The 19,407-nt window shown below is 52.6% G+C and overlaps 2 protein-coding genes across 7 annotated transcripts; one reads left to right on the forward strand and one right to left on the reverse strand.

Annotated features, from left to right (window-relative positions):
- Positions 1–2,220: 2,220 nt before the first annotated feature.
- Positions 2,221–6,035, forward strand: Crb3 (crumbs cell polarity complex component 3). 2 transcript variants are annotated; one of them, XM_052191978.1, is made up of 5 exons: positions 2,221–2,433; positions 2,795–2,966; positions 3,784–3,845; positions 5,041–5,184; positions 5,561–6,035. In XM_052191978.1, the coding sequence occupies exons 2-5, from the start codon at positions 2,894–2,896 to the stop codon at positions 5,633–5,635; spliced, it is 354 nt and encodes a 117-aa protein (XP_052047938.1). In that variant the 5' UTR covers positions 2,221–2,433; positions 2,795–2,893; the 3' UTR covers positions 5,636–6,035. The 2 variants fall into 2 exon arrangements, with proteins under 2 accessions (XP_052047938.1, XP_052047937.1); XM_052191977.1 differs by lacking the exon at positions 2,221–2,433 and adding an exon at positions 2,490–2,578.
- Dennd1c (DENN domain containing 1C) lies at positions 6,013–18,035 on the reverse strand. 5 transcript variants are annotated; one of them, XM_052191974.1, is made up of 23 exons: positions 17,903–18,035; positions 16,593–16,657; positions 16,463–16,506; positions 16,292–16,341; positions 15,316–15,435; positions 14,444–14,513; positions 14,236–14,316; positions 14,076–14,141; positions 13,939–13,992; positions 13,738–13,848; positions 12,374–12,474; positions 12,039–12,084; positions 11,816–11,917; positions 11,607–11,732; positions 11,087–11,191; positions 10,829–10,922; positions 10,713–10,753; positions 10,422–10,493; positions 7,785–7,829; positions 7,590–7,697; positions 7,032–7,099; positions 6,720–6,927; positions 6,013–6,632 (listed from the first exon to the last, which is right to left on the reverse strand). In XM_052191974.1, exons 1-23 carry the CDS (start codon positions 17,917–17,919, stop codon positions 6,072–6,074), a joined length of 2,355 nt encoding a protein of 784 aa, XP_052047934.1. In that variant the 5' UTR covers positions 17,920–18,035; the 3' UTR covers positions 6,013–6,071. The 5 variants fall into 5 exon arrangements, with proteins under 5 accessions (XP_052047934.1, XP_052047932.1, XP_052047933.1 ...); XM_052191972.1 differs by having other exon boundaries at positions 12,374–12,516; XM_052191973.1 differs by lacking the exon at positions 7,785–7,829 and having other exon boundaries at positions 7,590–7,751.
- Positions 18,036–19,407: the final 1,372 nt, after the last annotated feature.

Raw genomic sequence — 19,407 nt, forward strand, 5'->3', positions numbered from 1 at the left:
TCTAAGAGGCTCTGGTTTTGTACGTCTGACAGCGCATTCCTGGGACGGTAGGAGAGGCAACCGTCTTAGTACTCTGCTTGCCTCAGTTTACCCTTTTTCCTTAAACGGTTTTGGTAGGGAATTGTCAATAATTGGATTTCGTAATCTCGTTTATTTTCACCTCCCTCTCCTACGGAATCCTTATCAGAAATTCAAGTTTTTGCTTCTCCCAGGACTATGCAAGAATTCGGAACCAGTTTAAAAGCTTCTTTCGTCCGCCTGCTCTAGTCAGATTCCCCAGTCGATGACAGAAACAGAGATCAACAAAGAGGAGTGGGCTCCTTCCCCACCACTTCATTCCGCCCGCGCGCCTCCTTTTCTTGGTGACACTCAGAGAGAGAAACGCAAGGTCAACGAGCGGCGGGGCTGCAAAGTTAAATCCCCATTGGTCAGCTGTGCCAGCGCTCAGCGGTCCGCTTTACAGAGGCGGGGCTTCCCGGTTGTCCTGCCGCTGCCTCCCTGCCCGCAGCCGTCAGCCCGCTAGGCGTTCTTAAAGGGGCCGCGCCCCCACTCACACTCAGAAGACTGCTCTTTGCGGACGCGCCTGGAACGGGAGTCCGGGACCAGTATCTCAGGCGCCACTGAGGATAAAGATCAGAAAGAGGCGGGGATGGAGGCGGGGCCTCAGCCGGTGACTGTGGTTGCACCTGCTGAGGTCCCGCCCACAAGTTTCGGGTGCAGTTTCTCATCTCACCGTCAGGGGGAAGGGCGTCCGTTTGACCGCGAATAATAAATAATAGCTACCATTGAGTGCGTTGCGCATGCCAGAGCCCTTCGCTCGCTACCGAACCTGCCCAAATCCTGTGAGATAGGTAGGTGGCACTAGCTTTTCGCACGCTACAGTGGAGAAGGCAAAAGCTTAAAATCTTAGTCTGAATTTTAGGGCCAGAACAGAGATTTAAACAGATTGTAAACCACCACTCCTAGGAAGGGACGACGCCTCTTTTATTTATTCTTAGTTTTTTTGTTTTTGTTTTTTTTTTTTGTTTTTTTTTTTTTGTTTTTTTTTTTTGTTTTTTCGAGACAGGGTTTCTCTGTGTAGCCCTGGCTGTCCTGGAACCCATTCTGTAGACCAGGTTGGCCTCGAACTCAGAAATCCACCTGCCTCTGCCTCCCAAGTGCTGGGATTAAAAGCGTGTCTACCACCGCCCGGCTTCTTTTTTCTTTTTAAAAGTCATGGAAGTCACTATGTAGACCGGGCTGATCTGGAACTCACAGAGCTCCACCTGTTTTTGCTGGGATCTAAGGCGTTTGCCACCACACGGATGTTAGTTATAGCACTGTTTGTGCTAGACAGTCAATCTAGCCAGTGGACCCGAGCTCCAGCTCTAAGACTTATTGTTCCTTTAGTCAAGTTGTAGCCTCGCTGGCCTTGAATGTGCAGCAGTTCCCCTGCTTCGGATTCCCAATTGCTGGGATGGTAATCGCGTGCCATCATATCAGGGTCATGGCCACCTTTTACCCAACGATACATGCACAGGTCATGGGTTTCCCACCCAGGCTGTGCCCATACACCTAGGGTGAACAGGTGAAAGTCACACCCCGTTCCTCTACCAGCCCCATCTACCAGATGTTTCCATGCATAAATGCTTCTTTGTGGATGCCACGGGACATATTCTGCGCAGACGCCCCAAATCAGTGCTTTCTCCCGGACCCTTCCCTGACAGGTGGACTGCATACGGATGTTCTTCAGTGTGGACATAAGGCCTTCCGTTAAGCTGGGCGAAATTCTGCACAGGTGCTTTGTCCAGGTGTTTTTTGTTTGTTTTTGTTTTTGTTTTTTAACCGCACGGGTTAAATTCTAAGCAGGTGTTCTGATTACACCCTGACTACAAGCCCACATGTGTATCTTTCTATAAAACCAGTCCAGTACAGATCGGTTGATTGATTGATTATGGGATGAAAGTGGAACCCAGGGTCTCAGGCATGGTAAAGAGAAATTCAGGGCTGAGTAAGGGGCGATCCAGTCACTAGGACATTCTTGGCAGGCGACCTTCACTAGGTGATTTTAGGCAGGAGTTCTGGCCCTGAGCCACGCCCCCGGGCATTTCCTTCAGGCTGGCTTAGAACTCCGGATCGTTCCGCCACAGCCTCCAGAATACATCTAGGATACAGGTTAGCATCCTGTGAATTCTCCAGTGTTACCCATCGGAGCCCGCCCCTTACAGGTGTGTATCTTGCCGCAGTGTCGCCACGCCCCCCGCGTGGGCACACCTGTGCGACAGAGGGACTCCAGCTGTGCAGTTCTTACACCTGCTCGCTTCCGCCTTCTGCGTCATCCCGGTCGCAATGGGATTCCCGTTACAGGTGCTCTGGCGACGCGGACCCGCCCTCTTCGCCCCGCCCCCTCAGCCAGGCTCAGGTGCACAAGCCGGAAGTGCGCTCCTTGCCTAGGTGGGTGACTAAACTTTCCGGGTCACGTGAGCGGGCGGGGCGGGTGGGATCTGGAGCGACCGGGTGAAGGACGGAGGCTCGGGGTTCCAGCTGGGTACCCGGGATTGGGAGCCTGAGCGAAATCCCTCTCAGCCGCCTGAGTCAGGTAGGGAGGCAGGGCGCGCAGCCCGTCCTGTGCCCACCTCCTTCTTCCCTTTCCCTGGCCCAAGAATGCGGTCCGGGAGTTAATCTTTAATCTCTGACCCTTGGCGCCCAGGGCGGGGAGCGCACTCCAAGACTGGGTTGCCTGTGGCTGGGGCCCGAGCCGGAGTCCAGCCCCTCACCCCATGCTGCGCCCTCTCCCCCCTGGTCTGGTCCCCAGGTCCTGGGTCGCAGGTGCGGTCCTCGACCCAAGATGCGGTAGGAATTGGCGCCCTGGAGAAGTCCTGTCCTTGGCGCCACCAACTCGTCGCCTAAGCTCATGGCGACCCCAGGCCTGGGGCTGCTCTTGGCGTTTGGCTTGCCGATGCTGCCTTTCGGCTGGAGCCTAACAAGTAGGTACCGGCTGGGCTGCGCTCGGGTGGGACGAGGGTTCCCGGGTTGAACTCAGAAGTGCCGGGCGTTTGCGAGCCACAGAGGGCGAAAGGTCTGAGGAATGAGCTTGGAATGCATTTGGGGACCGAGTTTGAAAGCATCAGGGCCGAACTTCAAATTAGTTTAGCTGACCTCCGAACTTTTTTTTTTCTTTTTTCTTTTTTCTTAACGTTGCTGGGGCTCGTACCCGCGTCCCAGAATTCCTGAGTCCTTAAGTCTTGTGGAATTTAGGAGCTGGGGGTTGTTGGGCAGAGCCCGGAGGTGGAGGTGGAGGAGGGGAGGGCCTGGGCACCTGAGTCTGCATGGTTGAGAGTCTTAAGCAGCCAGGGGCTGAAGGAGGAGGCTTGAAGGCCCAGCTGACAGGGCTGGCCCTTCCTAGGTGTGGGCCCAGCCAGGTCTTCCCTCAGTCTCTCCGGTTCCAGTTTCGGGAGCCTGGGGGTGGGGGGGGCCTTGTGAGTCACACACTCCAGGGAAAGGTTGAGCTCCGCCCAGGTCCTTAAGGGTTCTGGGCCAGAGTGATGGTGTAGGGGACACTGTTCTGGAAGCCATCTGTTCTAATAGGCTAACAATGGTGACTCTGGGTGACCAGATTACTCCCTTCTGGCCAGAGATCACACCGGAGGACGAGGACGGGGACAGAGTGGGTGACCTGGCTGCACTTGCTGCCTCTGTTCCAGCTGGGGACTTGGAAGGAGCTTTGCAAGGTCTGGCTGAATGGTGTGTCAGTGAGGCCTAGTGAAGACCCTACATGGATTTTTTTTTCTTTCTGTTCCACAGCACTGGAGCCTATCACGAATAGCACAACTGAACCCCCAGACGACAGGTCCAACGGGGGCCTGGTGAGTCGGGAAGGTGTTAAGAAGGAAGAGCTGGTGTATGAGAGCAGAGTACTGGGACAAGTGGAGAGACATTGCAAAGGCCATGTCCTAGGCATAAACTCTATAATCAGGCTGCGCCCCAGCCCTAGCCCTGACTTTATTTTTATTTTAATGGGGTCTAGTGTAGTTCAGGCTGGCCTCAAATTTCCTCTGTAGTCAGTTGACCTTGGATTTGGGATCCTTCTGCCTTTCTCATTGCTGAGTTAACATGGGTGCACCATCATGCTGGGTCTATCTATGGGGTGCTGGGAGTCAAACCCAGGGTTTTATGCATGCCAGGCAAGCACACTACCCACAAAGCCACAGCAATGGGGCTTCTGTGTTCCAGACAGAAGGTAGCAAGACCTCTCTATATAACAGTGGACAAGAAAATTGTGTCTTGCTGGGTGTGGTAACCCATACATTCCAGGAAGAGAGAGTGAGTCAGGTGAAGCTCAAGTGAGTTCAAGGCCAGCCTGGTCTACATAGTGAATTCCAGGCTAGCCATGGATACTATGAGATCCTGTCTAAAAACAAAACGCAGCCGGGCGTGGTGGCGCACACCTGTAATCCCAGCACTTGGGAGGCAGAGGCAGGCGGATTTCTGAGTTGGAGGCCAGCCTGGTCTACAGAGTGAGTTCCAGGACAGCCAGGGCTACACAGAGAAACCCTGTCTCGGGGAAAAAAAAAACAAACCCCAAAACAAAACACAAACTGTGTCTACCTGATGGGCATGATGATACACACTTGTCACCCCAGCACTCAGGAGTCTGAGGCAGAAGGATTGCCACAGTTCAAGACCAGCCTGGGGTATAGATGAGACCATGTGACAACAAAAACTCTGGGTGTGGTGGCACACACCTGTATTCCCAGTAGCCACTTTGTGGGGGAGGAGGAGGAAGAGGAAGGAAGCTCAGGATTATTCGTAGCTATATAGTAAGTTCAGGATTATAGGCGACTCTGGACAAACAACAAACACAAAAGACAGGAAAAAAGAAGGAAAAACAAGAGAATTGTATCTGGTCAGAGCCTCAGACACTCTGGTGTGGAAGGGACAGGACAGAGGTACTGGGTACTCTGTGAGAGGTGCTGAAGGTGACAGGAGCCCTGGTGGGTGACTTATGTGGAGTGACTCCATGCAGTCAGTCACACGTTTACACTCCCCATCTCATTACAGTCTTCAGGGGCTATTGTAGCCATCGCTGTGGTCTTTTCCATTCTGGGAGTCGTCCTCATAGCAGTGGTGCTGTTCCTGCTAATGCGAAAACTTCGAGAAAAGCGGCAGACAGAGGGCACCTACCGGCCTAGCAGTGAGGAGCAGGTGGGTGCCCGTGCTCCACCACCCCCTAACCTCAAGCTGCCCCCGGAGGAGCGGCTCATCTGAACACAGGGGTGTCGGCCATAGGCCATCATCGACCAACGCCCAGGACTGCCTTGGCACGCCCTACCACACAGCAGCCACCTCGGAGACATGCCGGCCTCTGATGACTCAGGAGGACTTGGGCTGGGGAACTCTGGGGCACCCAGCTGGTGGGCTGTGGGGCATGCTACCTCTGCTTGGCTCTGCATGAAACAGGGGTGCTGGGTCGGCGGGGGGAGGGGGCCTACTGCCTCCCTGGTTACCTCATATGGCCTTGCCTCTGCTGTGTTTCCTACTGTGACTGTGGGCCCAACAAACCTCCTGTCCTTTCTTTCAGTTTTCCCACGCAGCAGCTGAGGCCCGGGCCCCCCAGGACTCCAAGGAGCCAGTTCGGGGCTGCCTGCCCATCTAGCTCCTCCCCTCCTTCCCTGTCAGCCACCTTCCCTTCCTTGCTGTGTGGCCTTGTGGGAAGGCAACACCCTCTTTGGGCAGTCAGACTCACCCAGTGCTTAAGAATAGAAGGGAAGAAAGTTCGTCACAGACCTTGACATTGAGGGCAGAGGACGGGACTGCTCACTTTTTATATATTTATATGAAATGGGTAGGAACAATAAAGGTTTTTTTTTTTTTGTTTTTTAGCTTGTGGGAACATTAGCTTAGATGAATGAGAATAAGGTTTTTAACTGTAAGCTCCGGGGTCCCAATGGGCTGGAAGTTGGGGTCAGAGCCTTCAGATGGACCTGAGAGATGCTTAGAGGTCAGCTGGAGTGACGGAAAACCCCAGATAAATTTATCAAGGAAAAACAAGTCAGCTTTATTGAGAGTTGGGAACCCTCACACTCCTGATCTTAGTTTTCAAAACACTTCTTCAAATCAGCAACTCGAGGTTGCCTGTCCTGGGGCCTTTGCTGCTTGCTTACATGAGAGACATAGGAAGTGGGGGCCCCTGGCTCCTTGAGTTGTTTACAAGTCTCACCCAGCAGGACCTGGGGAAGCTGGTTTCTGGGGTTCTCTACAGAATGGGAGCATGAGGGAGACGGAATGGATTGTGATTTTTGGGCAGCGCCAGAGTTGGGCTCTGTGGAGGGAAGTAGGGGGCTTTTTGGAGGACTGGGCTGAGTGGGAACTCTGAGGAGCCTGGGGCAAGGGCTTTGTGAGGGTCTAGGGTCCAGCTCGCTGACAGAAGGCCTGGGATCCCCTTGGCTGCGGGGGTCTGCTGAAGTGGCTGAAGATGTAGACACAGAGGAGAGAGCGGAGGGTGGCTGAGAACAGTTCTCTGAGTAGCTTACAGCCTCTGAAAATGGGGTGTCTTGCAGAAGTGACAGGTCACCAGGCAGGGACCAAAGCTGAGGATCCTGGGATCTCTTGTCTTCTTCCAGTTGCCATGGTAACCCCACTGACATGTCAGGCTGGGCACAGTAGGATGGAAGGTATGGTTGGTGTCAGATGGGGAACAAGTTGACAGGTGGGGCAGGGGGAGGGGAGGAGGTTCTCACCAGGCTGGAGCAGCTCTCTGATGCCCCTTGCTGACAGCAGTCCAAACTCTGGCTGGCCCTCAGCCGGCCTCCACTCTTGGTTTCCACACTCAGACTGTCTAGAATCTCACTCAGTAGATCCAGCTCTTCTCCGGACCCCAGAAAGCTGCCATCTAGAGTGTCCTCTGCCCAGGGATTCTGAGTGTCCCCAGGGCTCAAGGGGGGGCTCCTGGATTGAGGATTGACATCCTGGGCTTTGTCTCCAGGGTCTGGAAGACACCCCTCTTGGTTGTGACCCTTGCACCTCCAACTATGCTCTGCTTCAATTCTTACCTCTCCCGCAGGGGTTCAGAAGGTCCCCCTTCCGCCTTGAGTCTCCTACTAGGACGGAGGGGCCTGTTCTGAAAAAAGATAAGGGAGGAAGAGATGGGAGTGGCCTCAGGAGCTGTCGAATCCAGGCCTGGGGCTTTCCAGCTTAAATTGGAAAGAGCATTGGGCATGCCACTGCATGTCTGTCATCTCTGCATTTGAGCCTGAGGCAGGAGGATCATTGCAAGTTCAAGTCCTGGCTGGCCGTATAGTGAGATTCCTCTAAAAACAAAATAAGGGCTGGGGTGGATCTCTGAGTTCCAGCCCAGTTTTGTCTAAAAATAGACAGAAAATCCCCCAGCCAAGGGATCGGGAGACTGTAACTTGGTTAGTTCAGGTCTTGCCGAGCATGCACAGTGCCCTGGGTTTGATCCCTAGTATCATTTAAACTGGGTGTGGTGGACCAGGAGTTAAAGCCCACCCTTCATTTGAACTTCAACGAAGAGAGTTTGGTGAACAGTGGGGACAAATGCAGGATTTGGGAAGAATCTGGGATGTGTGGTGAACAGTGTGTATTCTCACCTGTCCGAAGTGCTGGCTGATGGGCAGGCGCTGCTGCAGACGATCTGAGCGGCTGGGGAGGCTTGGGGTTCTCAGAGAGCCCCCCCTCTGCAGGCCAGAGTCCCCATCCTGTGAGGGGGTGTACACGTGGGCTGGGGTGCCAGCTCCACTTCCCTGAGTTTCCTGTGGGTGGGGGATTCAATCGGGTGGTCTTACCTTAATCGTGAGCAGGTTCTGCACACCCTTCAAGCCACTCTTTGCCTAGGTGATGACCCAACACAGTATTAGACACAAGGGTTTTCTTTTCCTTTTTTTTTTTTTTTTTTTGGTTTTTTGAGACAGGGTTTCTCTGTGTAGCCCTGGCTGTCCTGGAACTCTGTAGACCAGGCTGGCCTCAAACTCAGAAATCCACCTGCCTCTGCCTCTGCCTCCCAAGTGCTGGGATTAAAGGCGTGAGCCACTACCAGCTGAAACGTGTTTTCTACCACCCGCTCCACCTATGTATCTTCTAAGCTATGTTTGTGACTTTAATGCACGACATTCCTGGAGGGAGTAACCCTGCCATAAACCAAAGGTTTGACCACTGTGTGTAGGATTAAAATCAAATGGACAGATCTGAAATGTAAAGGCTGGTTTGAAAGAAATTTTGAACTCCAGGCACCCCCACACTCCAAAAAAAAAAAAAAAAAAAAAAAGAAGCTAAGCAACAAGAGGTAGTCAGTGAATCTTGGCTGTCAGAGTTTGTGTGTGTTTTATTTATGTATTTTATTTGGAGAGGGAGCATTAGTCATGGCATGGGTATGGAGGGCAGAGTACAACCTGGGGAGACAGTTCTCTCATGCAGATTCTAGGGTTCAAACTCTGGTCATGTTTGACAGCAAAAAGCATCTTTTGTTTTTTTGGATTTGGTTTTTTCGAGACAGGGTTTGTCTGTGGAGCCCTGTCTGTCCTGGAACTCAGAAATCTGCCTGCCTCTGCCTCCCAAGTGCTGGGATTACAGGCATGCGCCACCATGCCCGGCTAAGAAGCATCTTAATAGTGACTGAGGCTCTGCCGGGCTCAGACTCATGTCATAGTACCCATGTCCGTACTGACAATTCTGGATCTTTGGTTTCTTTAAAAACACAGAAATATAAGTGTTTTCATTTTAATCCCAGGCGCAGGGATCTGGGACTGTTCTCAGCAGCTGACTGTGATTTGCCTCATGCTCTAGCAGAGGCATGGTTTTGCCAGCTGCAGATAGTTTCTGTGAGTGTGTGATCCTGGGAGTGTGTGATCCTGGGAGCTTTTCAGAGGTTATATATAAATGCTAGGGGCCTGAGAGGCAAGGGTTGGTGGTCATTTGGTTGGGGTGGGTTGGTTATGGTTTGTAAGTAGTCATTCTCAAAGAAAAAAACAAAAGGAAAGAAATTAGATTCAAGAATCTTTCTCTCTTCCCTTTACCCTTCGTTCCAATCTAGTGATAGGAAGTAAAACCTGGGGTAGAATAAAGGGTGGGAAAAAGAATTCACAAATAGCCAGGTGGTGGTGGCACACGCCTTTAATCCCAGCACTTGGGAGGCAGAGGCAGGTGGATTTCTGAGTTCAAGGTCAGCCTGGTCTACAAAGTGAGTTCCAGGACAGCCAGGGCTACACAGAGAAACCCTGTCTCGAAACAAACAGAATCCACAAATAGCAAAGACCAGCTACACATATCAGGCTGGTCACAGCTACTACAATGCACAGTCCCAGGGGGGATCCAATGCCCTCTTCTGGCCTCTGCACACCACACATGGTACATACACAGGTAGGCCAGTAGGCACACCCACCCATATAATACACTAAAAAGAGAAAATGGTAAATGAAAATAGCATAGGAAAAGTTGTTAATATTTTACATGGATATTTGATGCCTATTGTGAATACTCAAAACAATCTCTGGTAGGCTGGAGAGAAGGATCAGTCAGTTAAATTCCTTCCTTCCACAGAAAAAATTGGGGGTGGTATATGCCTGTAACATTAGGGTTGGGAGAGGAAGATCCCTGGAGTACTGGTCCACCAGGCTAGTCCAATTAGTGAGCTCTAAAAGACTCTGGCTGAAGATGATTTCACCAGACTTGACAACTTGAGTCCATTTGATTCCCATGTTTGGGATACATATGGTAGAAAGACACAACTAACTTTTTTCTTGTTTTTCGAGACAGGGTTTCTGTGTATAGCCCTGGCTGTCCTGGAACTCACTCTGTAGCTGGGGCAGGAAAACTACCTGCCATTGCCTCCAAGTGCTGGGATTAAAGACATGAACAATCAACTTCTGTAAGTTGTCCTCTGACCTCCATACTGCACAGTGGCGCAAACACATAACTAAAATAAATGTATCCCCCCCCTCTCCCAAAAACCCTCCAAAGTTGCTGGACATGGTGGGGAACAATTCCAATATTCAGGAGGCAGAGGCAGGTGCTTTTCTGAGTTCAAAACCAACCAACCACAGGGCGGTGGTGGCACACGCCTGTAATCCCAGCACTCTGGGAAGCAGAGGCAGGCGGATTTTTGAGTTCAAGGCCAGCCTGGTCTACCGAGTGAGTTCCAGGACAGCCAGGGCTATACAGAGAAACCCTGTCTCAAAAACAAACAAACAAACAAAAAAACCAACCAACCATGTACAAAACCCCCACCCCACCTCCCACTCTCCCTCCCCTCGCCTCAAAAACAACCCACGGTGGATAGCACATAGCAATGCCAACCTCCTGGCTTCTGCATGCACAGGCACACATGTGCACATAAACACATTACACAGACTCTGGCTATGCCCCTTTCCTGTGGTCACTCCAGCCACAGTGAGCCACAGGGCTCAGTCTCTCGGATCGGAACTTACCGATCGGTACATGTTCCTGACGGCTGGTCGGGTTTTAGCCTTCATTGAATGCAGGAGGGCATCACTACCTTTCTGTAAGGGGTTGGGTGAAAAAACATCAAAAGGGAGAACCTTGGGCTCCTGAGGTCTCCAGGTCTGGACCCCACACTCCACTTCCCGCCTCAGGTTGCCTTATTGCAGCCTTCTTCCTCCCCGTGCCTCCAGTTTTAACCAAGCCCCTCCTTGGGGGCTGTGGTAGGCGGTAAGGTGACGAAGTTGGTTATAAACAGGAACAGGGATTGCTTTTATTACCTTAAGACTGTCTACCCAGAGCTGGTAAGATCGAAGGGTGCCTGGGAGGGAGAGCTGAGGTTACTAAGGCAGGCCTAAGCTTGGGGAACTGATGGGGTGACAGCCTTGGGGCTCACCTGAGGAAGCTCCACAGCAGGCCATGATCTCTTGCTCAAACTGGTCCGAGAAACCTTCTCCAGCATTGAGTTTTTCCAGTCGGGATTCGATGAACTTGGAGTAGGGAGAGAGGGTCAGACTCAAGTACGTGCTGTTCCCTAAAGACTTAGAAGCCAGCTTGCCAGGGCCCTCCCAAGACCCCCCAAATCAGGAAAGCATTCTAGAAACTAGGCAGCTAATTTGGCCCCGCCCCCAAGGCCCCGCCCCAGTGCGCTCACCTGCTTGAACAGCTGCAGGTGCACCGCCTTCTTGTGGAATGCCTGCAGGGGCGCCCCGGGCTTCTGGGCCAAGAAAGCTTCCTCACTGAACGTCACTGGCTGGCCCTGGAAGAAGGATTCCTTCCGGAGTTCCCTGAGGCATTCCTTTCTTCTGTCATCTTTCTTCCAACTTCAGAGCTACCTAGTGAGCACTAATCGGGTGCCTACTGTGTACCTGATCCTGTGCAGGAGGACCTCATGGAACACCTCATCCTCATCTATAATGTGTCTGTCAGCATTAAATAATGTTGATATTGTAAAGGGCTGCTGTAGGGAGATTGCTGCTGCTTACATAATAAGTGCCAGGGCAGCCTGGGCTACAAAGAAAAAAAAATCAGGAGGTCCAGGAGTTCAAAGTCAAGACATATTGAGTTTGAGGCTAGCCTAGGCTGCCTGAGACCCTACACCACTGGGCGTTAATGTTGTGATTTAGCCCTTGAGAGGCCTATCTGTGGGCATCCCTCCTTCTCCATCTGCTCACCGGGATGCAGACGAGGGCGTCACGGTACCCTCCAAAGAGCAGGGCCTGGGCTTTGAGGAAGAGACGGGACACTCCTTCCCCTGGACTCAGTGCAACCTTCCTCAGCCGAAGCCTCAGCAGGGATACCTGAGGACACAGGGGGGACCCCAAGTTGGGCAGGGGTGGAGGTTCCATCTTGAGGAGCAAGGGTGGGAGGTGGTGGCACTGACCACATCGGGCGGCAGAGCTTGCACATCGTCAAAGGGTGTCTCCAGGGTGTTAGAGTCTGCATTCAACACCACCACATCTTCCAGCGCTCTCTCTCGAACTCTCTGCAGGGTACAGACAGGAGCTGTCATTCAGAGTCCCGTATAGAGAGAGGCAGGACTCCGAGTGACTGGAGAGAGAGAGAATCCCTCCCCCAACCCAGCGTTAGGGGGTTTCAGCGTTTACCTCAGCAAGACTGCCATGGACTCCTATGAGGTAGGGCATGGGCGCGCTGTGGAGAGGACACAGACTAGAGGTAGATGCATACCTCAAACCCCCAAGCCTTTCAACTATGCCTGCCTTATGTAGCCCAGGCTAGCCTGGGACTCTCACTTTTCTTTTTTGACTTTTTCTGATAGGGACTCACTGTAGACCAGGCTGGTCTGGGACAGAAAGAGATCCTCCTGCCTTCTGTCTCACGTGTGCTAAGATGAAAGGCACACCCCAGGCTTCCCCATTGCCTACACCCCAGGCTTCCCCATTGCCTACCCTGCCTCACCCTCCACCTCCTCTTTTCTCACCAGCAGTAATCTAGCAGGTGCGGGGGCAGCGTGGGGATCAAGACATGCTCCCAGCGCATGGGGTAGAGCAGAGCGCAGGATGCGTGGACGCAGGCGGTCAGCTGGGGAGTGAGGAGGACAGAAGGTTCAGACTCCTCAGGGTCCTGGGCCACGGAGAGGGGCAGTGAGCTGGGCACTGAGACGACCCCCCCCCCCCAGCTGTCTCCCCATCGATGGGGAACTGGGTGGAATTCAGATCCCCTTAGGAAGGGAGTGGAGACCAGGATTTTGGCCAGTTACAGCTTCATGTTCAAATAAAAAATAACTCTGAGTTTTCTGTGGTGGCTCTGACCTGTAATCCCAGCACTCCGGAGGCAGAGACAGGCAGATCTGAGTCTAAGGCCAGCCTGGTCTACAGAGTGAGTTTCCAGGACAGGCAGGGCTACACAGAGAAACCCTGTCTTGAAACCACACCAAACCAAACCAAAACCAAAAACGCCAACCACACAGAAACACACTTGAGGAACAGGAGAGATGGCTCAGTGGTTACAGCACTGGCTGCTCTCCTGCAGGCCCTGGGTTCAGCCCTGAGCAACAACATGGTGGCTCACAACTGCTCTGACTCCTCCTCCAGGGGCTCTTCTCTTCCGGCACCCACACACAGATACACGCATTTAAAAAACCTTTATACTGTATAACACAAAAGTGGAACTAGAAATAAAAAATAAAACTGCGTTTCTTCGTGAGAGAGATGGCGTGTATGCTCACTTGGGTAGATTTGAAGAACAACATGTAGGAGCTGGGGCTGTCTTTCAGCATAAATGCCCTGGGTATTGAACTCTGCTCCACAAAATTTGGCTGTAGGTATCTTTGTTCACTAAGTCATCTCATTGGCCCTAGCCTCTTCTAAAATGTATTTTCCTTGTCTGTCTGTCTACCTATCATTCATTCATTCACCGAGACCTGGTGGGTCTCATATATCTGGCTGACCTCCAACTAGGTATCTCAGGTTGACCCCCCTGAACTTCTGCTCCTGCCTTAGGCTGTCGGTGCTGGGATTCCAGGCGAGCATCACCAATAAATATGCTTGCTAGGGCCTGGTTTATGCCAGGTTGGGAATGGAGACCGGGCCTCATGCTTGCTGGGCGAGTGCTCCCTCTACCCACTGAGCTAAGTCCCTAGCTGGAAAGTTTAACATCCTCTTCCAGAGGGGCAGAGCTGGGCCAGGTCTGGTCCTCAGTGGATGGGCCTGGGCTAGGTTGTGCTACCAGTAAGTTGGAGACATTGTGCAGTCTCCTCCAATTGTTCCCACAGGGGTGGGACAGAGTGAAGTGGGTTTAGTAGTGTCCCCCACCCCCCGAGGGGGGAAAGTGGTCCCGCCTCACAGTGCTGAGTTTGCTGGCAGTGAGTAAGACCCTCCTCTCAGCTAGCAGCGCAGCGAAGAGCCCCACGATGTTCTCATCAGTCACAGCGACCACCAGCTCAGTGAGGTTCCTCTGAGGGATGGAGAGACACAGCGGCTGCGAGTGGGGCAAACAGCTAAGATTTGCGGTCCCACCCGCCTTATGTAGTTCCTCCTTACTCACGTTCTCCGGGATAGATGGCAGGCCCGCAGCATCCGGAACCACAAAACAAGAAAGCTAGTAGGGACATGGGAAGCGATTCAGTCTGCATGGGTCGCAGTGACCTCCACTAGGGCCTGAGGGACCTCAGCACCACTCACCAGCTTGCTGTTCCCCAGGGCAGGAGGCAAGATTCCACATTCGCTCCAGATGGTGATGTTGCTGTCCTGGGGAACAGGAGTAACTGTGTGGTTCCCCAGGCTGGCTCCAAACCTTCTTTGCCAACAAGAAGCCAACACCAAAGACCTGGGAGCTACTCACCGCCTCTGGTTTGCCTGAAAACCCGGGTCCTCGAAGCGGGTGTTGCTGCAAGTTCCGTAGGAGGTCTTCAGCCTCGGTGACCTGAGGAACATGGAACACGGAAGGAGTTAGTGCTGGAGAGACGATTGGGGATTCTGAGGGTCTCCCTCTGAATGAGGTAAGATCTGGCATATCAGAAAGGTGATGGAGAGGCAGGAGCTGTTCTCACTTGGTTCTGGGCGAGGAGGTCCCCCACATTATTGAGAATCTTGTAGAACACTTCAAACCAGGGAAAGTGACTGGAGGGAGAGAAGGGGAAGGGTTAGCGTCTAGAAAGTGCCCCGAAGGGATCTGATACTTTTATGAATTTATTGTCTGAGAATTTTGTGCATGAAGACTATGTGTTTTGATCAAATCTATCCCCATATCCACTATTTCAACCTCCCCCCCAACTTTCCTCTCTCAATTTCGTATGTTTTCTAAAACTTACTGAATCAGCCAGGTGTGGTGGTGCATGCCTTTAATCCCTAGCTCTCGGGAGGACAGAGCTATCTGTTGGAGTTAGTTTGAGGCTAGCCTGTTCTATATAATAGTTTCGGGTCAGCCAGGGCTACTTAGTGAGACCCTGTCTCACCCCCTGCCCCAGGACTCCCCCACCCCAGAGCCCCGCTGAGTCCACTTAGTGCTGTCTGTAAGTAGATGAGTGTAGAGCCACTCACAGGAGCATGACACACCAGTGTGCCCCACCCCAGCACCATCAGCTGCTCACAGCTGCACAGTTAGCCGTGCTGTGATTTTGTTTGGCTTGAAGTTGTGCAGGTTTTGAGCCTCTGTGCCTTCATGGGCACCAGTCCTGTCACATCCAGGGGACATGGGTTCATTCCAGACCTTTGACTCTTACAGTCTCTCCGTGATGTCACCACTTCCAAGATGATCCACCAGCCTCGTGTGGGGGGGACACAAGTGTCCCAGGTCAGGCCGAGCACTTTTCAGCCTCTTACTCCCTGCACTTGGGGACAGTTGTGAGTCTTTGTATTCATTGTGAGGCCCAGTGTCTGTTCCTGTCTGTTCCTACCTGGTGTCAGGCCCCATATCACCCACCTGAGGATACAGAGACAGCTCCCTGCGCCAGCTCGCAGGCGGCAGAAGCCAAATCTACGGTTGCCCGCCAGGTCAGTGAGGGCAAAGGTGAAATGCTGGACAGCGGGGCTGGGCGGCTCCCTGGAGGGAAAAAGGCTCTGGTGGGGACTGGACATCTGTTTTCTCACTTCTTTGCCCCTGCTTCTCCTATCACACCCCTAAGGTAGCCTGTGAATGCTGTTGTTTTTTTGGTGGCTTGGTATGAGCACTCAGGATTTTGTGGGTTCTTGGGAGTCGGGAACCCTGAGTCCTGACGCCTAGTTTTATAGCTCCACCACTAAGGTCTTGCAGGACCAATGGCTACAGTTTCATTCCACAGACCCATCTTTGAAATGAAAGAAAATTTGGAAGCCAGGGAAGGTGGCTCATCGGGAAAATGTGCTTGCCGTGTAAACGTGTAAGCGTGTAAACGTGTAAGCATGTAAACGTGTAAGCACAGTGTGACTTCAGTCTCTGGAGACCCATATGGTCGAAGAAGAGAACCAACAGCACAACGTTATCTTCTGCCCCTGGAATCAGATCCTGTGCACGGGTATATATTCTCCATTGCGAGCACCAGGTACGCAGGTGGTGTATACAGACATATGTGTAGGCCAAACACCCATACACGGGAAAGAAATCTAAAACACAACCAAACTAAACCAATGTAGGGCTGGTAAGATGGCTCATGTAACAAACGAGAAAGGTGGATGGTCTCTGGCAAATGGCATGTGACGCCTGCTTTTGGCCTCTGCATGCAGCTGCTCACCCGTGAACACACACACTCACACTCACACTCACACTCCTGAACTCCGGGTCCCCTCTGATGGACCACCCAGCTTCCTTTGTCCTTCAGTTCTTGGGTCTTTGGGTCACTAGGCCCCTGGGCCTATAATTCTTCAGTTTGCTTTGGGTCCCAAAGAGCGTGTGTGTCCCCACCTCTCTGTCCCCTCCTTACCTTTCTATGTCGAAGGGGAAGCAGAACCTGGGCACCATCTGCATGGCTTCCTAGAGACAGAAGAAGCATTAGCACACCACTCATCTTGGCTTTGCCCCTCAATTCAGGGTTCAAGGACCATGGCCTCCTCCTCCTGCTGGACTGGCCCTGCGATGCCTTCTGAATCCCTACCTGTTCCTGGAAGTCTGGCGGGATCTGCCACAGGATGGGGGGATCTGCAGAGAGGGCCAGCTGCTGAGCTGACAGCCTACGCCTCCCTCCCATCTCCCCAGCACCCCCCCCCCCCAGTCTCCCACCTTACCCTCCTCCAGGCACTTGGGGCGGCCAGCTTCGAAGAACCAGTCAAAAACGGCAGGGGGATGCCTTCTGTGGGTCATGAGGGGGCTTTAGCTTGTATGTGTGTGTGTGTGTGTCTGTGTGTGTATGCTCTGAGTCTGCATCTGTGTGCTTCTGTTTGTGTGTTCCCTATGTGTGTAACTAGGTTGTGTGGGTGTGGGTGGAGCCCAGTGTGAATGCTGCTGAAGTGTGGGGTAAGAGAAGGGAAAAGAGAGAACCAGCATGGAGGCCATGTCCTTAACCCCCAGGCAAAGGCAGGGAGATCTCTGTGAGTTCAAGGCTTGCCTGATCTATATATGAGTTCCAGCTTAGTCGGGACTACATACCGAGACCCTGTTTCCCAAGAGAGGGCTAGAGACAGAGAGAGAGAGAGAAGGCAGGGAGAGACAGAGAGAGATAGACACAGACACACAGACACACAGACACACACACAGACAGACAGAGACAGAGACAGAGACAGAGAAAGGGTAGCAAAAGGACTCAGAGATGAAGGCACGTCTGTGACGGTGTGTCTGTCTGTAACAAGCACTTGTATAAGCAGAGCATATTTGTGATTCTTTCTGGTGCCTGTCTCTTGAATCTGTGGGGTAGAACTGCGGAGTCTCAGGTGTGTGTTGTGTGAGTCCTGCCTCTTCTATCCCTGTGCCTTTGAGCATATTTAAGGCTTGTCCTTGGGTCTCTGTGGGAGATTTCATGGGCCCACACTCAGCATAGAAAGAAGAGCAAGGTGTCCTGGCCCGGAACTGCAAGCCCCTCAGCCTGCCCTTCCCTGAGGCCTGCTGCTTCTAGCAGAAGATGCTGAAACCTTAGCTTTCAGAAATCAAGGGAGGAGTCTGACTTGCTGACACCTTATCACCTTGCTGGTGATATACCACCTGACATGGGCACCTCACGCATCTTGTTGTATGGACGCAAGGCACCCGTGAGGTTCCCACTAAGGTTGACAGACAGTTTCCCATCATACCCTCTCACACCTCACCGCTGACTATCCCCTCCTGGAAACCACCTTCCTGAAACCCCCACCCTTACTGGGGCATCATACTCCTAAAGTCCCTGGTTTCATGACACAGACCTAGAGCCAGGAAAGTTGAAGAGGGACTATGTATGGACTGATGGGGTCCCGGAGAGGCCACCCTGGTCAGTGGGTGGCTGTGCTTCCTGGCCCTCCCCTGCCCTAGCTCCAGATACCATGCTTTTTGTTTTTTGCCCTCCCCGCAGCCCCACCCGGGCTCAGGTCTGCCAAGCTTGCTTCATGGGATGGAGGGAAGCTCTTACGTCTCCGTGGATCCCATGGTCTCTGCGGGGCTGGCCCAGCTGGGCTCTTTCTTTCCCCTAGGGCTCCTGGGGCTGGGGGAGCCTGTGTTTGCTTGGGGCTGGGCCCCTGATCTGCTCAGTTTCCTGTGTGGCTGAGAGAGGAAGTTGAACAGGGTGACGTTCTAGATGAAGGAGGCCTCCGCCCCCACCCCCGTGAGGAACTCAGGCGTCCTGGGTTCATACCCTAGGTAGGGACAGGGCCTATGGGAAGCAGGGCCAGGTCGGGAGGTCCAGCTTCACCCTGGTGGTCCCACGGCCACAGCCAAGCCCTTTCTTTCTGAGTCCCCTGAGTATTGAAAGTCTGTGAAGATCACCCCATCATTTCCCTGTGCTGTTTCTCTGTTTCATTGACAGGGGCAGCAGCACTGAAGGGCAAAGAGGCTGCCAGTGGGAGTCACACAGGGATCCTGATGGAAATGCAAGAGAGGCTTGACACTCAGGTGAGGTGTGCATGCACATAGGTACACACACACACACACACACACCCTCACTGAGAGAGGTCACAGAATTGACTGAAGACAGGTAGACAGGCCTGGGTATTATCAAACTTAGGGTGCCATCTGTACCCCAAGAAGTTAACTTCAGGGCACTGGAGACCTGGTGCGGTAGTTAAGTGCCTGCTCTGCTGCAGCACAGCATGGTGGCTTGAACAGGCTTGGCCCAGGGAGTGGCAAACCTAGGAGGTGTGGCCTTAGTGGAGTAGGTGTGGCCTTGAAGAACTCCAGCCGTGTCACTGAGGGGGTGGGCTTTGAGACCCTTCTCCTAGCTGCCTGAAAGAAGACAGTCTTCTTCTGACTGTCTTTATATCAAGATGTAGAAGTTGGCTCCTTCTCCAGCACCATGTCTGCCTGGATGCTGCCGTGCTCCCACCTTGATTATGGACTGAACCCCTGAATCTGTAAGCCAGCCCCAATTAAATGTTGTCCTTTATGAGAGTTGCCTTGGTCATGGTGTCTTCTCAGCAATGGAGACCCTAACTAAGACACACAGGATGTTGGGAGTGATGAACCACGTGGGTGGTTCACAACTTGAGCACCAGTGGGTCTGATGCCTCTGGCTTCCAGATACCCATTCACACAATTAGAAATAAAATCAGTATTATATGGACAAACAATTTTTAAAAAAATCTTAAGTGTGGCTACCTATCCTTGAGAAGCCAATCAGCCACACCTTTAATCCCAGTTCTCAGGAGTCAGAGCTCTGTGAGTTCGAGGCCAGCCTGAGCTACACTGTGAGTTCCAGGACAACCTGGAGCTCTCTACATAGGGAGATCCTGTCTCAAAAAACACCAAAACCCAAACAAACAAAAACTCCAGATCTTCAGGTCTGTCTTTCCAAGGTACAGACTGTGGCCCCAGTTAGCATGTTCCTGGTGTGCAAGTGGCTGATCTTACACCACAGAGTTGCTCTGGCTGAGCCTGGTCCGTTCGGCTCTGCAATCCCTGTACCCCACCACTCCAGGCACT

This window comes from Apodemus sylvaticus, chromosome 9, assembly GCF_947179515.1.
Source record: "Apodemus sylvaticus chromosome 9, mApoSyl1.1, whole genome shotgun sequence".
NCBI lineage: Eukaryota > Metazoa > Chordata > Mammalia > Rodentia > Muridae > Apodemus > Apodemus sylvaticus.

Bases quoted from the DNA above. Each gene is read 5' to 3' on its own strand.
- Crb3 (XM_052191978.1), top strand. From the start codon at position 2,894: ATGGCGACCCCAGGCCTGGGGCTGCTCTTGGCGTTTGGCTTGCCGATG. The intron at 2,967-3,783 runs GTAGGTACCGGC...TCTGTTCCACAG, and splicing joins TTTCGGCTGGAGCCTAACAA to CACTGGAGCCTATCACGAAT. The intron at 3,846-5,040 runs GTGAGTCGGGAA...ATCTCATTACAG, and splicing joins ACAGGTCCAACGGGGGCCTG to TCTTCAGGGGCTATTGTAGC.
- Dennd1c (XM_052191971.1), bottom strand. The intron at 10,754-10,828 runs GTGAGCCCCAAG...TCTCCCTCCCAG, and splicing joins CTGCTGTGGAGCTTCCTCAG to GCACCCTTCGATCTTACCAG. The intron at 7,100-7,589 runs GTGAGAATACAC...ATCTTTTTTCAG, and splicing joins TCAGCCAGCACTTCGGACAG to AACAGGCCCCTCCGTCCTAG.